General features: G+C 49.4%; 1 protein-coding gene across 2 annotated transcripts in view; it reads left to right on the top strand.

The window, feature by feature from the left end:
* rptor (regulatory associated protein of MTOR, complex 1) overlaps positions 1-17,801 on the top strand; it is a 174,092-nt gene that overhangs the window by 93,921 nt on the left and 62,370 nt on the right. For both annotated transcript variants that reach the window (XM_062545481.1, XM_062545490.1), the window contains 4 exons: positions 4,127-4,227; positions 5,752-5,896; positions 10,492-10,567; positions 14,519-14,620. In XM_062545481.1, the coding sequence (XP_062401465.1) occupies positions 4,127-4,227; positions 5,752-5,896; positions 10,492-10,567; positions 14,519-14,620 (424 nt within the window). The remainder of the gene's footprint in view (positions 1-4,126; positions 4,228-5,751; positions 5,897-10,491; positions 10,568-14,518; positions 14,621-17,801) is intronic.

The following is a 17,801-nucleotide window of genomic DNA, read 5'->3' as shown; positions in this document are numbered from 1 at the left end:
CATACGCTTCTCATTGAACTCTTAATATGAGAGGATTGAGTAGTGATACTTGGCCATTCCTTTAATTAGAGATAACTTAGAATAGACTTATGCTTGAATGATGGTCTTTCTGCCATTCATCATTCCAGTGCATTGTAGCTTGATTGTAAGTGGCTTTTGGATAAGTGAAGGTAGTATTAAGACATGTAATGTAAATACAGTACTGGAGATACGAGTACAATCCATGTCCATACAGAACATTTTGGTTTGAAAACCAAATGATGAAGGACAGGGATTCCAACAGATCTCTGTAGATCAACCATGGAAGAAAAGGTTTAAGTGTTAAGTGTGAGAAGCCAACCACTTTTTAAAAAATGTACCTGAGCATTTTCAGTTCCTTTTATTTATTTATCTTTGTCTCATTCCTCTGAGGACGGTGACGGATCTTGCACTCGTTTGCTCAACGCTCCTCCATAATGACATTGACTTGCTGTGAGGCCCCTGTCTGTCTTTGCCTTTCAAGATAAGAGCAAGCATTGATAAACGATTCCACACCTTCAGGGGATCCATTTTCTTTCTGTCTCACCTTTTTTCCCTCCTCCTCTCCTCTCCCCTCGTCCATCCTCCCTCCCTCTCTCCCTCCCTCCCTCCCTCCCTCCTTCGGCCCGCTCCCCGATGCCTGTGGACTCAGAAAAATCGTTTGTCCTTGTGCTTCCCAGTGTAAAGAGCAGCGCGCCAGCGTGTTGTTTCCCTGCGATTTCGGTGTCGTATTGGCAGACGCGGTCGGCAGCCGAGACACGCCAGTGGGAGGCGTGATGCGGCCTTTGTAGACATGGCTGTGCTTGGGGCGTGTGTGTGTGTGTGTGTGTGTGTGTGTGTGTGTGTGTGTGTGTGTGTGTGTGTGTGTGTGTGTGTGTGTGTGTGTGTGTGTGTGTGTGTGTGTGTGTGTGTGTGTGTGTGTGTGTGTGTGTGTGTGTGTGTGTGTGTGTGTGTGTGTGTGTGTGTGTGTGTGTGTGTGTGTGTGTGTGTGTGTGTGTGTGTGTGTGTGTGTGGTTGTCTGTTTATCTCTTGAGGCACGTAGCCCAGCCTGGTTGGGGTGATGAACCACAGGGATTGGCAGTCCACTTACCACACCCCTCACACAGTCTTCATTTTTGATGAAATATTGAACTGATTTTTTTTGTGATATTTTGTGCGCTGAGGCCCACAGCTAAGACATTCTCTTGAGGTGTCGAGGGCTGGTGACTGTTAGAGTAGCGTGACTAAGGCTTTTACTGATACGTGTGGATAACTCTGTCATATTAGCGCACTAATTCAACTCAACATGTCATTACCACATCATGATATGCTTAGAAACTTTGAGGTATCAAGTCTCATGTCGTAAATGAAATGAGCGATAACATTGTAGCCCAATTATCTCTGCTTGTTGAGAGTTAATCACTTAGTTTCTTTTTCACAATGTTCAACATTGACAGGTTAGAATGAACCCTTTTTCTCCATAATTCTTTCCTAAACGTTATGTGAGCGTAAGGAGACTGTATTTAGGCCGCCCAGCTTTTATTTGTTATCGCTCGGCCGCATCGCCCGTGGGCCCTCTAAGCAGCGTGCTTTCGTATGAGAGATGGAGGGGGGAACCAAAAGCTATTGACTGCTCTTCACCCTCCGTTTAGAGAATTGAGAGGGAGTGAAAGCACTGTGTGCACCAGAGTGATTTTGACACAAAAGACCTCCTACAAAATGGCCGCCTCCCAGGGCACTTAATGTAGGGGGACCTTCAGCACCACAAACAGCACAATAAAAAAAAAAGCCGTGGCGTTGGTGGTGAGGAATGCTAAACATGATTGAATTGGCCAATGTGTTGTAGGGATGGCCGCGTCTGAGCCTTTTGTGAGCCTCCCAGTCCACCGCCCCGGCGCACATGTGATTGAACAGGGCGACATGAAGATGAATGGCTGTTTGGATAGCCGGACGACGCGGCTCCTTTTTTGATGTAAGACGTGAGCTGCTGGTGCAGACACTGCTTTCTCTGTGTGTGTGTGAGCCCCGGGGGCAGGTGATCTATGAACCCGCTCCAGAAGAGGGGGCGGTCGGGGGGGGGAGGGAGGCGGAAAAGCAGCGCTGGTCGTTTGTCTAATCTGGCCCCCTCGGGTGTCCCTCTCGCCGCCTGACAGGAACGGCGCTCGATTCCCCTCCGGCCCCCTCCGGTCGTGACTCCTCCGGCCGCAGGGCTCGTCCCGACGTGCTTCATCGACTCCTCGGCCACGGCCCTTCCGTCCCCAGTCACCACATCATCATCACCATCATCATCATCATCATCATCATCATCGCCACCATCTTCGCCGGCAGTGGTGACAGTGGCTGGTTGTGATGTAGTATCGGCTGCTCCTACAGCCACAGAGCAGAATGGGTCGCCGCCACACAGAAACGGGAGGGAGGGAGGGAGGGATTGCTGGAGGAAATCTCTCTCTCTCTCTCTCTGTCGCTCTCTCTCTTTGTATCAGTCTCTTCCTCTCGCTCTACTCTTTTCTCTGTGTCTGTCCGTCTTGCGTCGTGATCCATCAGTTGTGTTCACACAAGGGGCTTTGCCTGTGGCCCCGCACAATGCTGATGAATAAGATGGCTGGTTGCAGCTCCCCCTATAGCACACATTACATAACAACCCCTCTGTCCTCTGAGCAGATAACTTGGTCATAACACACACACACACACACACACACACACACACACACACATAGGCCCCACGTGGAATATGAGTGTGATGCATTGAAGCCTGTAGAAGTGGTGACAGTAATAAGGGAAGGCAGTGAGGGACATGCCACTGCACAGCTACAGCATCTCCTCTGGATCTGCCTCTCCTGTCAGCCATTGGCATTCTCTCACTCCCACTCTCTCTCTCTGTCTCTATCTCTTGCTCTCTCTCTCTTGCTCTCTCTCTCTCTCCTCTTACTTCTCTCTTGCTCTCTGGGTTTTTTCCGTTTCTCACCCCTTTCAGACATATTCTCACACACACATACACACAAACACACATACACACACACACACACACACACACACACACACACACACACACACACACACACACACACACTCAAAAAACACACACACAAACACACATACACACACACACACACACACACACACACACACACACACACACACACTCAAAAAACACACACACACACACACACACACACACACACACACACACACAGACACACACACACACACTCAAAAACACACACATACACCTCTGTCTCCCCTGACTTGAGCGGTCTGGTTAGGTTATGTGGCTGGGGATATGGCAGGTGTAATGCTGCCTGTCGGGGTGTTGATTGTGTGCACAAAAACTCAATCTCTGTCTTCCTGCCATTCCTCCTCACCCTGCCTCTCTCTCACTCCCTCTCACACACACACACACACACACAGACACACAGACACACACACACCCCTCAATCCTGGTGTGTCTTGAATGCCAAACTCAAATTGGCAGCGTCGCTGACCTTCTCGCCACTTTCCTATTCACCCCCCTGCCATACACAAATGTCATCTGTTAACCCAGCCTCAGCTAATTTGGGGGCACAAAATGGCCCCCCTCGCCTCCCCAGTTTCAGTCCATTTGCGCTGCTTTTAGCCGGCCGGTGTTTGTCATGGACCAGACCAGGACGTTAGCGTTAGCTCAAATCAATGCTGAAACCCTACTGGGAGAGGCGCTGGCTCTCGTCTCTGCCTCATTACACTGCTGCGCTCATGCTACAGCTACAGGGAGGCCTCCAGAGCCCTAATGGCCGCCAGAGCCACCGAGCCATAAAACTTCCTCTTTTTTTCCCCCCCTTCCTTTTTCTTTCATTAGGAAGAATGGCGGGAGCCAGGATTTTTGTGTGTGTTTATTTGAAAGGCAAATTGGCGTGTGTTAACTGCTGTGTGAATGGTCCAGATTAGAGAGTGTGTGTGTGTGTGTGTGTGTGTGTGTGTGTGTGTGTGTGTGTGAGGGAGATGAATGGAGACTGCCTGCTGGAAATGACTGGCAAGCACTGGAGGTCTTTCATGTGCTCGTGTTTGTAAAGTTGTGATTCTGTGTTAGCTTAATTCTAACTGGTTTGTTTCCTTGTGTTTCTCTTTGTCTCTCGTCCATGTTTGTTTTGTGAAGAATACCTGGCAGGCTGAACGACAGGCGAACGCCACTCGGAGAACTCAATTGGATCTTCACGGCGATCACCGACACCATCGCGTGGAACGTTTTGCCCAGAGGTTTGTAAATCCCACTTCATTGGTACGGAACATTTGTAAGGCCTTCTGTAGTGGCTGCTAGCGTTTCTCATCGCTCAAATCTCGCTTGTTCTTTGCTGTATGTTGTAATTGCCTTGGACCGTGCAGTGTTTTGTTTTTTTGTTTGAGTCTTAAGTGTTTTGAAAGTTTTATATCTAATGGAATACACAAGTAGTTTGTGTCCTCGTTGTCTTGGAGAATACTTGATGGTGGCTGATTCGCCAGTTTAGCTCCGGTCAGTATGCAGACTCACAGAAGGAGAACACGGACTACAAAATGCTTACAAATCGTTAACACCACAATTTGGTGTTCACTTATTAATGCAGCCATTTTGCTTTGTTATGAATGTTTCGCAAATGATGAATTACCTGAACGCCGAAAGCCGTTTCATTAAAAGGCTACGAAAAAAGCATCCCCTAAGAGAGATTTACTGGTGGCAAGCCACTGGATAATCTACACTTTCATTAAGGGATGCCACGTTATTCATCACCGACTGCTTTAAGAACAAAGTGGCCCTCGGTCCACACCCCAGTAACTTGAGCAGGGGACGCACAATCTCAGGCAGTGCTCCACGGCTAGCAGCCGTTGTATTAGTATTCCTCTCTCTCTCTCTCTCTCTCTCTCTCTCTCTCTCTCTCTTTCCCGGCACATAATTTGGGCGCTCTGGCTGGCAAACACTGGCAGTCTGCCGCAGCGCCCGCCGTCGTGGTTCCTCAAGTAGATCGGCGCCGTTAATTAATCAGCGGGCATCAGAGAGAGAAATCTTGCCCGGCGGAGGCAAACCCAGTTTAATCCAGCACACACACACGCACACACACACACACACACACACACACACACACACACACACACACACACACCATAGAGGTTATTAAAGTATGCCGTTAGACGAGGGTGTGTGTGGGGGGGATGGGGATCAGAGGGCCTTTTGTCCTATTTAAAGTGAATTAGGCACCTTCATGTTCGGCTTAAACATCATTACAAGCGCCCCCTTCCCGAAACCAGTCGTAGGCCGTTCTTTTTGGCGTATAACGGCTCCAGGAGGTGCCGTGCCAGTCCTCACTGAGAGAGATGTGTGTTGCTTCTCACTTTCTGCCATTTCCCTGTGGGGCTCCAAAAGGCAAATCATAAAGTAAATCTGCTTTATTGGCACCCTCTACCCACTTCATAGTCATGGATCCACCTCTCACACACCTCTACTGTCTCTTAGTCCTCCCCTCAGCCCTGCTGACATCCCTCTCTCCATCTCCCTCACTCCCTCTGTCTCTCTCTCTCCCCCTCTCCCTCTCTCCCTCTGTCTCTCTCACTCTCCCTCACTCCCTCTGTCTCTCTCCCCCTCTCCCTCACTCCCTATCTCTCTCTCCCCCTGTCCCTCACTCTCTCTCTCTCTCTCTCTCTCCCTCCCTCTCTCTCTCATTTTCTCTCTCTTTCCCTTTCTCCCTCTCTCTCTTTCTCTCTCTCTCTCTCTCCCTCTCTCATGCTGTTATTCTCTCCTCCTCCCTGCAGACCTGTTCCAGAAGCTCTTCCGGCAGGACCTGCTGGTGGCCAGCTTGTTCCGTAACTTCCTGTTGGCCGAGAGGATAATGAGGTCCTACAACTGCACGCCAGTCAGCAGCCCGCGCCTCCCGCCAACATACATGCATGCTATGTGGTACGTACACACACACACACACACACACACACTAGCACCAACCTATGTGGTACGTACACACACACACACACACACTAGCACCAACCTATATGGTACACACACACACACACACACACACACACACACACACACTCACTCACTCACTCACTCACTCACTCACTCACTCACTCACTCACTCACTCACTCACTCACTCACTCACTCACTCACTCACTCACTCACTCACTCACTCACTCACTCACTCACTCACTCACTCACTCACTCACTCACTCACTCACTCACTCACTCACTCACTCACTCACTCACTCACACACACACTACTGTAGCACCAACATACATGCATGCTATGTGGTACGTGCACACACACACACTAGCACCAACCTACATACATGCTATGTGGTAAGTACACACACACACACACACACACACACTGACACACTGACACACTCACACACTCACACACTCACACACACACAGACACACACACACACACAGACACTAGCACCAACAAATTTACACCTGTTGCACAGTGGAGCAATGACTGAGAACTTTTGAATCTCTTTTTTTCTGAATGCTGTCATGCCACTGACTCATGAAACACAGTGAAGACAGGCAGCATCTGTGTGTGTGTGTGTGTGTGTGTGTATGTGTGTGTTCCCCAGTGTTCTTGTGTTCTAAACAGACCCTAATGTGTTCTAAGTCAAAGTCCTCAGGGACTTTTTTCCCCCTTTCACGGAGAGAACCCTCCTCAGACAGAGCCGCCTGTGGCAGCGCAGCAGCAGCTGCTCCTGACCTACACTACGCTACGCCAGCTGCGTATGCTAAGCCGCCCCCAGCAGAGTGCAATTACCGTTCTGGAGGAGGAAAAAAACCCAACGCTCCTCCTTATTTATTTATGATGACATTTTCCTCTGCCTTTCTTTGCCATGCATTAAGTTGGACTGCAAGTCACCCCCCCCACTTCTCTCTTTCCTCCCTCTTTCTTCTCTTGCAGTTTCTCTCTCTCTCTCTCTCTCCTTTCCCCTCCTCTCCACTTGTCGTCTTCATCAGTGTCATGCTGACGACTCACTTCGACAATTTTCCGTGTGCTGCGCGCATCCCCGCTGTCGTGTAACTCCACAGCATTAGCGAGCGAGCGTGATTCCGCGTCATTCGTCCGCGTGATCGAGTCTAGATGCACACACACACGCACACCTTCCCTCCCTCCGTGGGGCCTCTCGGCGTTCGCGCGGCTCGTGAGCGACGATGATGAAGGCTTTACCCCCTCTCTCGTAAAAGCGCATAATCACGACAGGGCGACGGCGCAGGAGCCTCCGCTCGGCACAGCCGCAGCCGAGCGTTCCATGATCCGATTTAATTCTTCCAGAACTTTCTGCACTCTTTGCTGCAACACTAATAAAGAGGGGATTTTTTGCCTTCTTCGAAAGAGCAACACAGAGTGGAAGTGGAGCTGTGCCAGGGTTAAGAGAAGAGAGGGTTGGGGGTGTGTGTGTGTGTGTGAGGCCGTTGAGAGGGAACGCAAGGTGTTTATGGATGATACTGCACAGATGCAAACAGCCATTGTTATTCAAATGGGTCCACTCTCCCTTTAATATTCATTTGCGGGGTGAATCGGAAGATAAACTGGTGAGGGGGGAGTCGTTTGGAGGATTGACCACCCACTGCGCCCCCCCAACCCCCCCGCCCAACGACCCGAGTCCACTCCAGTCCAGCGCTGCACCACACTGCGCTGCGGCGTGCCGCCCGGTGCTGGTTTCATCAGCGGCTCCGGGGGGGAGAGGCTCACCACAGGGCCACTGCAGCAGCGCGGGACAGAGGCGGTCAGCAGCACTGGGGTGAACTGACCGGCCAGCAGGGGGGCGCTGTGAGATCCAAAGCAGCTTTAGCCCCACGTGTAGCCCTGGCGTCACACAGTGATAACTCCACTCTCTGACGCGCGATGCCTGGTGTTATGTGGTAAAGTTTAACTCTGAAAAGAAGGCCTAATGAAGTTGAATGACCACAGAGTTGGAAAGTGTGTATTTACGTTGTTTGGACTTAGTCCAATCGCTGTTAATTAGGCTGTCTGTACAAACACTTACGGTTGAATATGATCTGGATTTTTATTTCGCAGGTACATTACAGTATGTTTTCCAGGTAAATGTAGCCAAATGGTCCGGCTTGTTGACTCGAGGACAACAATATCTGAAATTCTTCCAAGCGTCCTCTGAATGTGAGCGGCAGACAGGTGCTGTCGCAGGTGTTTGCCGTTACGAGACTTCATCTTTGTGCTGACTCAGAGGCTTTGACCATGCGGCAATCAAGTCCCTAACTAATATGTTTTAGACCTCAAAACTGGCATCTGGGATCTTGACCTCCATCTCTCTCTCTCTCTCTCTCTCTCTCTCTCTCTCTCTCTCTCTTACTCTTTTTTTCTCTCTCTGTGTCTCTCTCTTTCCCTCTGTATCTCTCTCTACCTCTCCCTCTTTCTCTCTCTCTTACTCTTACTCTTTTTTTCTCTATCTCTCTCTCTCTTTCTGTTTCTCTCTCTCTCTTTTTCTCTCTTTCTCTCTCTCTCTCTCTCTCTCTCTCGGGACGCAGGGATTGCTGTTCGGCACAGTCTGTGAATGCCAGAGCTGTCAGAACGAGAAAAGAACAGAGATGCCGTCTGTTCCGAACAAACAAGCACAAGCTTGAAGGACCGGCGGAGCCTAAATGTGCAGTTTGTCCCCGCCAGCTCCACTGAGGCTGTAATATCACCCCGACCAGCGTTACGGTGGAGGCTTTTAAGAGAGAGATAGAGGAAGGGAGGGAGAGAGGGAGAGAGAAAGGGAAGGAGAGGGGGAAAGAGAAAGTAAAGTATGGAGGTAGGGGGCGGAATGGAGGGGAGGGGAAAAGCTGCACATTCAACGGCCATTTAGCCACGAAGAAGTGGCTCTTGAATGGGTGGAGAGGTTTTGATGCGCATTACGCAACGCCATGAATTAAATATGGCCGCCAGAGCCTTCCCAGCTTCCGTGATCAAAGCCGGCACAGCAGCAGCAGAAGCAGAAGCAGCAGCTTTTCCCGGCATCTCTCCTCAGCCTGACGAGATCCGCTTTGTCCTTTAAGACCCCTTCACAGAGTTCCATGCGCATCCCGTCTGTCCTTTAAAGACCTCTTCACAGCCGTCAGTCAAGCGCAGCCCAGGCAGCAGCCATTTTGTCGCGCCTCCTCGTGGCTTAGCGCAGTGATCTTCAACCGGGGGTCCGCAAAGGCACTGCAGGGGGTCCGCCAAATTATTCCATCTGAAGTATTTTTTATTTTTCCTCTTCAGAAAAATGAAAAATGTCCTATAGGCTACATAAACATAAACAGAACATAGAACAGATGTTTTCTTTTTGTTTATAAGATTACATATAGGCTACCTATGAATCGTCATGCAATCATGTGATCACCGTGGCAACATCCACCATTTAGTTATCTTGCGTGAAACCCAAATGTCACGTCCATCTGCCCCAGAATCTGGGCCACTCACCAGGGCCAGAGCTCCTCTCACTAGGTAGGCTGTGCTCTCTCAGCGTCTCTCTCAGTGTATCTCTCAGCGTGGGGGTCCATAGGCTGAAAAAGGTCGAAGACACCTGGCTGAGTGGTTTTCCGTCACTGACTTGTAGAGCTCATATGTCAGACCTTTTGTATCGATGACATGTATCTTTCCCCCTATTAGTCCACTGTATGATATGGTGCTTTGGGGGTATGACTTTAGCATAATGATGGTTGACTTTAGCATAATGATGGTTGTAGATTCCTAGCATGTTGTGCGCTTCTGTAAAGGAGTCTTGGGTGCGAGGTTGATGATGTTTGCAGTCATTAACGAGGTCACCATTGAGTCCGGGGGCTGTTTTTCTACTCCGCTGCGTAGTCGTTTATCAGCGTGAGGCGGAGCATTAGGTAGATCAATAGGCGCTAATGAAGCTCCCGCGGTGATTGACAGCATCTTTCCCACTCCCCCCCCAAGGTGTGCGTGGCGCGCTCCGGCTGCAATCAGGAAAAGCAACCTGGGAGCGTTTGGAATCTGGTGCTTTCATCGCGCTTTCTCCTCAGCGTCCTGGTTCATCCATTAGCGCGTTCATCCATTGTGTGTGTGTGTGTGTGTGTGTGTGTGTGTGTGTGTGTGTGTGTGTGTGTGTGTGTGTGTTTGTGTGTTTAGATCTCCACATGATCACACCACAGGGTCTAGCTGTCTTCCTGCGTTCTTCAAACTCTCCATGTTTTAAGCCGACCGGTTCTCACGAAACCTCCACCTCAGCACTGAGTCATCGATTGGAGGAATTGAGCGCTCCCATCTCCGACTCCGAGGACCTTTGGGAGTCGAATGGCCGTCCTTTGAAGACGTGTTCTATAGAGTTCTATGTTCTATGTGTTCTATAGGGTCCGAGTTTGCTGCGTTGGTTCTGTGCGATTAAAGCAGCGCTCCTGGTGACATCAGTGTTGTGGATGGGAACAGATGGCTGAAGCTTTTGGTCACCTGTTTTACCCACACAGATGGAAAAAGTGATGTAATGGTGAAAAGCTGAGCACAGAACAGCCCCCCTGGTCCCACTCACTCATTCATCTCTGTGTTTGCTGCCCCCTGCAGGCAGGCCTGGGACCTGGCGGTGGACATCTGCCTCTCGCAGCTCCCCACCATCATCGAGGAGGGCACCGCCTTCAGGGTAAGTGCTCCAGCACAACAGCCCTGTCACATGGATATGATATATGCATGATCTATGCAAGCCTGACTCGGGGCAACAAAAAACTCCTCTGCTGTGTAATTACACTAGAACTCAATGCCAAATAAGCACCCTGTCACATGTATATGATATATGCATGATCTATGCAAGCCTGGTTCAGGACAACAACATAATCCTCTACTATACTGTGTAATTGCACTAGAACTCTATGCTAAATAAGCACCCTGTCACATGTATATGATATATGCATGATCTATGCAAGCCTGGTTCAGGACAATAACACACTCCTCTACTGTGTAATAACACTAGAACTCTATGCCAAATAAGCACCCTGTTACCTGGATATGATATATGCATGATCTATGCAAGCCTGGTTCAGGACATCAACACACTCCTCTACTATACTGTGTAATTACACTAGAACTCTATGCCAGATAAGCACCCTGTCACATGTATATGATATACAGTATGCATGATCTATGCAAGCCTGGTTCAGGACAACAACAAACTCCTCTACTGTGTAATAACACTAGAACTCTATGCCAAATAAGCACCCTGTCACATGTATATGATATACTGTATGCATGATATTATGCAAGCCTGGTTCAGGACAATAACACACTCCTCTACTGTGTAATAACACTAGAACTCTATGCCAAATAAGCACCCTGTTACCTGGATATGATATATGCATGATATATGCAAGCCTGATTCAGGGCAACAGCAAACTCTCTTAGTCGATGCCTACTATGTAATGATGCAAGGATGCAAGAAGGTTTATTTGTCACATACATAGAATTTCGTTTGATGTTCAGCTTTTTCTTGTGCGAGTGTGAAGAAAGAAAGATCAAGAAACATGTTATAACAAATAGCAAGAGAGAGCATAAAGTGCAGTGTGTGTAGTCTACAGTGATACTAGAACTGTATGCTAAAATAAACATGGCATCGAACTTACATGTATTTCTTTGAGCACTGTTTAAGGAATCGCTGCTTACCCTGTAGTGCAGCATTGAGTTTGGTCCGCGTGATGCGTGCGTCTTGACCTTGACTATGGCTTGACTGAGGGTGCCTCTCAACATCTCTCCTCTCTCCTCGATGCTCGATCCTCGAGGGGCGTTCCCACTGATCTATAACTAACACTGGATAGACTACCCCATATGTCCTGAGGCGGTTTGTCCACTTGTGGCCTTGTGTGCCAGGACTCCTCTCATCTCTCATGGCCACATGCGGCAGTGCAGCGAGCTGCACGTATGCAGAGGTGTGGAGGCCTGGGACCCATCGCCATTAACAGCCTTGAGATTACAGCGCTGGGTTACACAAGGGGCCGCGGGGAGCGCTTTAGATGCTGGACAAACACACGCATACTGACATGAGAGAGAGTGTGTGTGTGGGTGGGTGGGTGGGTGGGGTGTGTGTGTGTGCCACGGCTGCATTCGGCAGCGAATCACACTCCCTCGCTCGATCACACACCCTCTGTATTGATTCTATAGCATCTTCAGCATTCCTCTGCCCTCTCCACGGTGTCTAACAGAGTTAGAGTCATATGTGGCTCCCAGAGATATCTTCAGAGAGATCTCACATACGTCTGACCCATCGCCTGACTCTGTGTGACCGGATAAAGAGAGTGAGATGAGCATGGTAGACATCTACACACAAAGAGCTGGAACACACACGCACACACACACACACACACACACACACACACACACACACACACACACACACACACACACACACGCTACATACAGTGAGGAGCACATGTATTTGATACCCTGCTAAAACAGGAATATAAAATCATCATTTGACAATTGATCTTAATGCCTTAACTCAAAAAATTAGTACAAATCAAACCGCCAAGGACACCAATTTTCTTTGTGATTGAAGCATGTATCGTAAATAGATAAATGTTTTCCTTAAATGCTAGGGGAAGGAAGTATTTGACCCCCTATGTAACCCTATGGGAATTTAACACATAGGGTTAACATAGGGGCAGGCAGATTTTTATTTTTAAAGGCCAGCTATTTCATGGATCTAGGATATTATGCATCCCGATAAATTTCCCTTGGCCTTTGAAATTAAAATAGCCCCACATCATCACATACCCTTCACCATAGCTAGAGATTGGCATGGTGCTTTTTCCAGTAGGCCTATTAGCCTGTTTGATTTGCATTGAGCTCAATGAGCATCAAACAGGCTAATAGGCCTACTGGAAAAAGCACCATGCCAATCTCTAGCTATGGTAAAGGGTATGTAATGATGTGGGGCTATCTTAATTCCAACGGCCAAGGGAACTTTATCAGGATGCATAATATCCTGAATCCATAAAATAGCTGGCCTTAAAAAATAAAAATCTGCCCGCCCCTATGTTAACCCTATGTGTTGAATTCCCATAGGGTTACATTGGGGGTCAAATACTTACTTCCCCCTAGCATTTAGGAAGAACATTTATTTATTTACGAAACATTCTTCCATCACAAAGAAAATTGGCGTACTTAGCGGTTTTATTTTTACTCAATTTTTGAATTAAGACATTAAGATCAATTGTCAAATGACGATTTTATATTCCTCTTTTTAGGCAACTTTAGCATGGTATCAAATACATTTTCTCCTCACTGTAGCTACACACGAATAAGCACTTGTACTGAGCCATGTGTCACACTCATGCACACACACACAGACACACAGACACAGTATGTCTCTGTATGGCTATTCTCGAATAAGCACTTGTACTGAGCCATGTATCACACGCACACACACACACACACATACAGGGAGTGTATATACAGCACTAGTGTGTGTGAAGGAGCGTAATGACTTGGCGCTACACTGAGCCAGTTTCTTATTGTCTGGAGGGTGATTGACTGACGCCAGAGGTATAAAAGAGTATTGGTTCTATCTGTGGTAATATTCCCTAATTAGTCCATCTACCTGCCTGAGGATCTGTGCTAATTAGAATCCGCTAATTTAATGAAAGCGTGGAAGAAATATGGTGTAGCACTTTTAGTTTCTTGAAGCCGGACTTTTACATCCCTGACCGTTCCACATGTGCTGTGTGCTAGGGCGTGTGTGTGTGTGTGTGTGTGTGTGTGTGTGTGTGTGTGTGTGTGTGTGTGTGTGTGTGTGTGTGTGTGTGTGTGTGTGTGTCAGAGACGTCCAGCCAGGGCTGCGGGGAAACTCTGATGATCCACAAATGAATTTACTCGGAGCTGCACTAATATTTCTCCAGCCGCGTGGGCCCAGGCCGAGGGGCGGAGGTGTGTGTGAGGGGACAACCGCTTTTTAATCCCCCCCCCCCCCCCCCTCCACCTTTGATATTAATGGAACGATAAAACTTGTGTGCTTCCGCCATTAATAACCGAGACAGGGGTGTCACTGTCTGTATGCCCAGCAGAGAGAGAGAGAGAGAGAGAGAAAAGGTTGCAGCCGATGGAGTCAGTGAACACTAGAGACAAAGCATAAAGGAGAGGAGGAGGTAGAGAGAAAGAGTGAGAGGGAGATGAAGAGAGAAAGAGAGAGAGGGAGGGAGATGGAGAGAGAAAGAGAGACAGACAGCGAGAGAGAGACAGAGAAAGAGAGAGACAGACAGACAGACAGACAGAGAGAGAGAGAGAGTGCCTGATGACCACACTTGAGCCTGTAGTGCATAGCCTGTAGTGTGGGGCCAGAGGCAGCTGATGTGAGCGAGCACAAAGGAGACGGCTCCATTATGTAAGGGCTTATGCAACGCTGCGCCGATCAATACCGCTCGCTGGCCAGGTGCCTGAAAGTGTGTGTGCGTGTTTGTGTGGGTGTGTAGTTTTTCATCATTGGATATCTGGTGCCGTGAATTGAGACTTTTTTTCTGTGTGTGTGCGTGTGTGTGTGTGTGTGTGTGTGTGTGTGTGTGTGTGTGTGTGTGTGTGTGTATGTGCGTGTGTTTCTCCCCCCCTAAAGCACAGTCCCTTCTTCGCCGAGCAGCTGACGGCCTTCCAGGTGTGGCTCACCATGGGCGTGGAGAACAGGAACCCCCCGGAGCAGCTGCCCATCGTCCTGCAGGTTGGTGGCATTCTGGGAGTTGTAGTCCATCGCCCCCCCAACCCTCCACTCCCTGTGTTCAGCAGCCTCATCATTCCAACATCTTACACACAAACACACACACACACACACACACCCCACCCACCGTGTTCAACAGCCTCATCATTCCAACACCTACACACACACACACACACACACACACACACACACACACACACACACACACACACACACACACATACACACACACGGCCCATAAAGCCCCAGCAGTTAGCTCCCTGGCCCCTGCCGTCAGGCTGGTTGAGCGCGGGCCGTGATGGAGGGCTGTAAACTGGAGATATATGGGACCGCAGGAGCTTTTATTCTGCCCTGGAATTGGCACTTGATGTGAGCGGGAGCGGTGGGGAGGGGAGGGGAGGGCAGGGGTGGGGAGGTGTATTTGAAGGGGGCAGGAGCAGCGGTGGCAGGGCGTGTGCGTCTCCTCGCCTCCCCCTGACTCAGCTCCCACGCCCTCCTCCTCCTCCTCCTCCTCCTCCTCCTCCTCCTCCTCCTCCTCCTCCACCTCTTCCTTCTCCTGTCCACAGGGACTCACAAAGAGCACAGGAAGCAGAAAGGCAGCGAGAGACAAATTGTGTGTGTGTGTGTGTGAGAGGAGGATGTGTGTGTCTGAGAGGAGGATGTGTGTGTGTGTGTGTGTGTGTGTGTGTGTGTGTGTGTGTGTGTGTAGATGTGCATACGTGCATGTACGAGTGTGACCTGACTTGCATATGTTCTTGTTTGAGTAAATGTATGCTTGCTTGTACGTGAATGTATGTATGTATGCGTGTATGTCAGAGGAAGTGGCCCCCACAGCCTAGTGAGAGAGAACATATGCGTTATTTATGTGTTCTGCTGAGATTGCCTCGCATACGCACACATGTGCAGAAGACCTCCAGCCTGTTGTTGTTTTGCAGGTTCCTGTGATTTGTTGGGTTGTTTTCCCCTTCCTTCCTTTTCGCACCGAAATAACAAAACAGAACAACAAGAAAGATTAGTGAGTCAGATTCAGTCGTTTGGAAAGGGCAAGTCTTTTGATGTTTAGTTCCAATGTAGGAAAAAAGCGCTTTGAACTGAAATGCCAGACAGCAATCTGAACAGAATTTAGTTTTTGAGAACTTTTTGTGGAGTCCTATCGATCTTTGCTGCCATGGATTGTTTATATGGGTGCGCTGTGTAATTCTTCTTCTTATAAAACGCATAAAGTCACAGTTATGTAACACGAGTCGTTAATGCTTTCGGGGGAAAGAGGGGATCCGCCGTAATGTTCGGATATGAGAGCGGGACGACAAAATGGGAGAGAGCCGAGAGCGGGAACCGAGTAATCCAACGCTAAGAAGATTTGAGAAATGAGCAGCAGGGAGAGGTGTGTGTGTGTGTGTGTGTGTGTGTGTGTGTGTGTGTGTGTGTGTGTGTGTGTGTGTGTGTGTGTGTGTGTGTGTGTGTGTGTGTGTGTGTGTGTGTGTGTGTGTGTGTGTGTGTGTGTGTGTGTGTGTGTGTGTGTGTGTGTGTGTGTGTGTGTGTGTGTGTGTGTGTGTGTGTGTGTGTGTGTGTGTGTGTGTGTGTGTGTGTGTGTGTGTGTGTGTGTGTGCGTGTGTGCCAGCTTATGTACTGGGCACGGGCACCTTACGTCTTCTACTGGCGTCATGCCCGTCTCTCCACAGCTTGCCTTCCTGTGACACACACACTTTGTGAGTGCCTATGTGTGTGTGAGAGAGAGAGAGAGAGTGTGAGTGAGTAAGTGGGTGGGCGTGTGTAGGTAGGGATGGGTGTATGTACATGAGCATGTGAGTGATTATTATGATCTATATCTTCCGTGTGTGTGTGTCTGAGGGCGTAGGTGTGGAGATTTGAGGTGTGTGCATGTGTGCACGTACATGAAGGAGTGTGTAAAGGAGGGCGTGTGCCTGCTTGTGTGTGTGTTACAAGAGATCTGTACGTTTTGTGTGTGACAAACCGTGGGCTAGTGTGTATAGGGAACATGTACTGTATGCATGTTTGTGCGAGATTGGTTGTGGATATCTGACTTTCTGTGTGTGTGTGTGCTCACTGCTGCCATACAGTAACTGGCATGTTTATTTCACCCATTTTGGCACTTGACCGTCAGTCTGTCCAGCTGCTCTCATCCCATCGCTCCTCTCCTCTCCTCCTCTCCTCTCCTCACATGCTCCTCTCCTCTCCTCTCCTGCTTCTGCTCCTCTCCTCTCTTCTCTTCTCTTCTTCTCTTCTCTTCTCTTCTCTTCTCTTCTCTTCTCTTCTCTTCTCTTCTCTTCTCTTCTCTTCTCTTCTCCTCTCCTCTCCTCTCCTCTCCTCTCCTCTCCTCACATGCTCCTCTCCTCTCCTGCGTTCTCTCCTCTCCTCCTTCTCTCCTCCCTCTCTCCTCTCCTCTCCTCTCCTCACATGCTCCTTGTTCCTCCTCCCTCTCTCCACTCCTCCTCTCCCACTGCCCGGTCACTCTGGCCATCGTCCACGTGCTGACTAACTATAATCCTCCTTTCTGGACGCTCTCTTCAACGGAACTCCTTCTTCTTCCTCCTCCTCCTCCTGCTCTCTCTCCCCTCACCTGCGTCCTGTCCCCGCCCCCTGCGTGTCGCTAGGGTTGCCCGGGCGCGGTCCCGGCGACCTCCCTCCCCCTCAGCGCAGCGTCCAGTCACGGTCCGGTGGAGCAGCGTGACCCCGAGGTCTATTAATACCCGCGGGGGCCGGTGGCGTAAATAGCTGCTGGGGCACTTTTTTGGGTTTTTCGCGTGGGCAGGCGCGCGGGCAGCCCTTCTGCTCGGGTCCTCAGACGCAGCGAGGCTCCGACGCACAGGAACACCAACGTCCGGCCACACGCTGTCCACTGTGCGGCCAGCGCCAAACGCACAGCAACACTCACCGGCCAGTTTTAGAAATGTTTTCACATACGCCCTCTTTTCACACACACTTCACTTCTTTAGCACACATAAATGCATACAGACTCTTCTCATAACTTTTGACGCATATATGTCAGCATTCATTTACATTTTACAGGTATCCTTATTGAGCTTTGTCCCCACAGATAGTTGTTGATTCCACAAGCAATCACGCTCCCGTAAACAAAACTTAGCGAAGCCTGCGCCTACAGTTGTGTTTGATGCATCCCTCACCTCGCCCACGTGCAGCATATGGCGTATGCGCATAATGT

Source organism: Sardina pilchardus, chromosome 1 (assembly GCF_963854185.1).
Source record: "Sardina pilchardus chromosome 1, fSarPil1.1, whole genome shotgun sequence".
Taxonomy (NCBI): Eukaryota; Metazoa; Chordata; class Actinopteri; order Clupeiformes; family Clupeidae; genus Sardina; species Sardina pilchardus.
The sequence above is the reverse complement of the archived record's forward strand: the minus strand, read 5'-3'. Positions and strand labels throughout refer to the sequence as shown.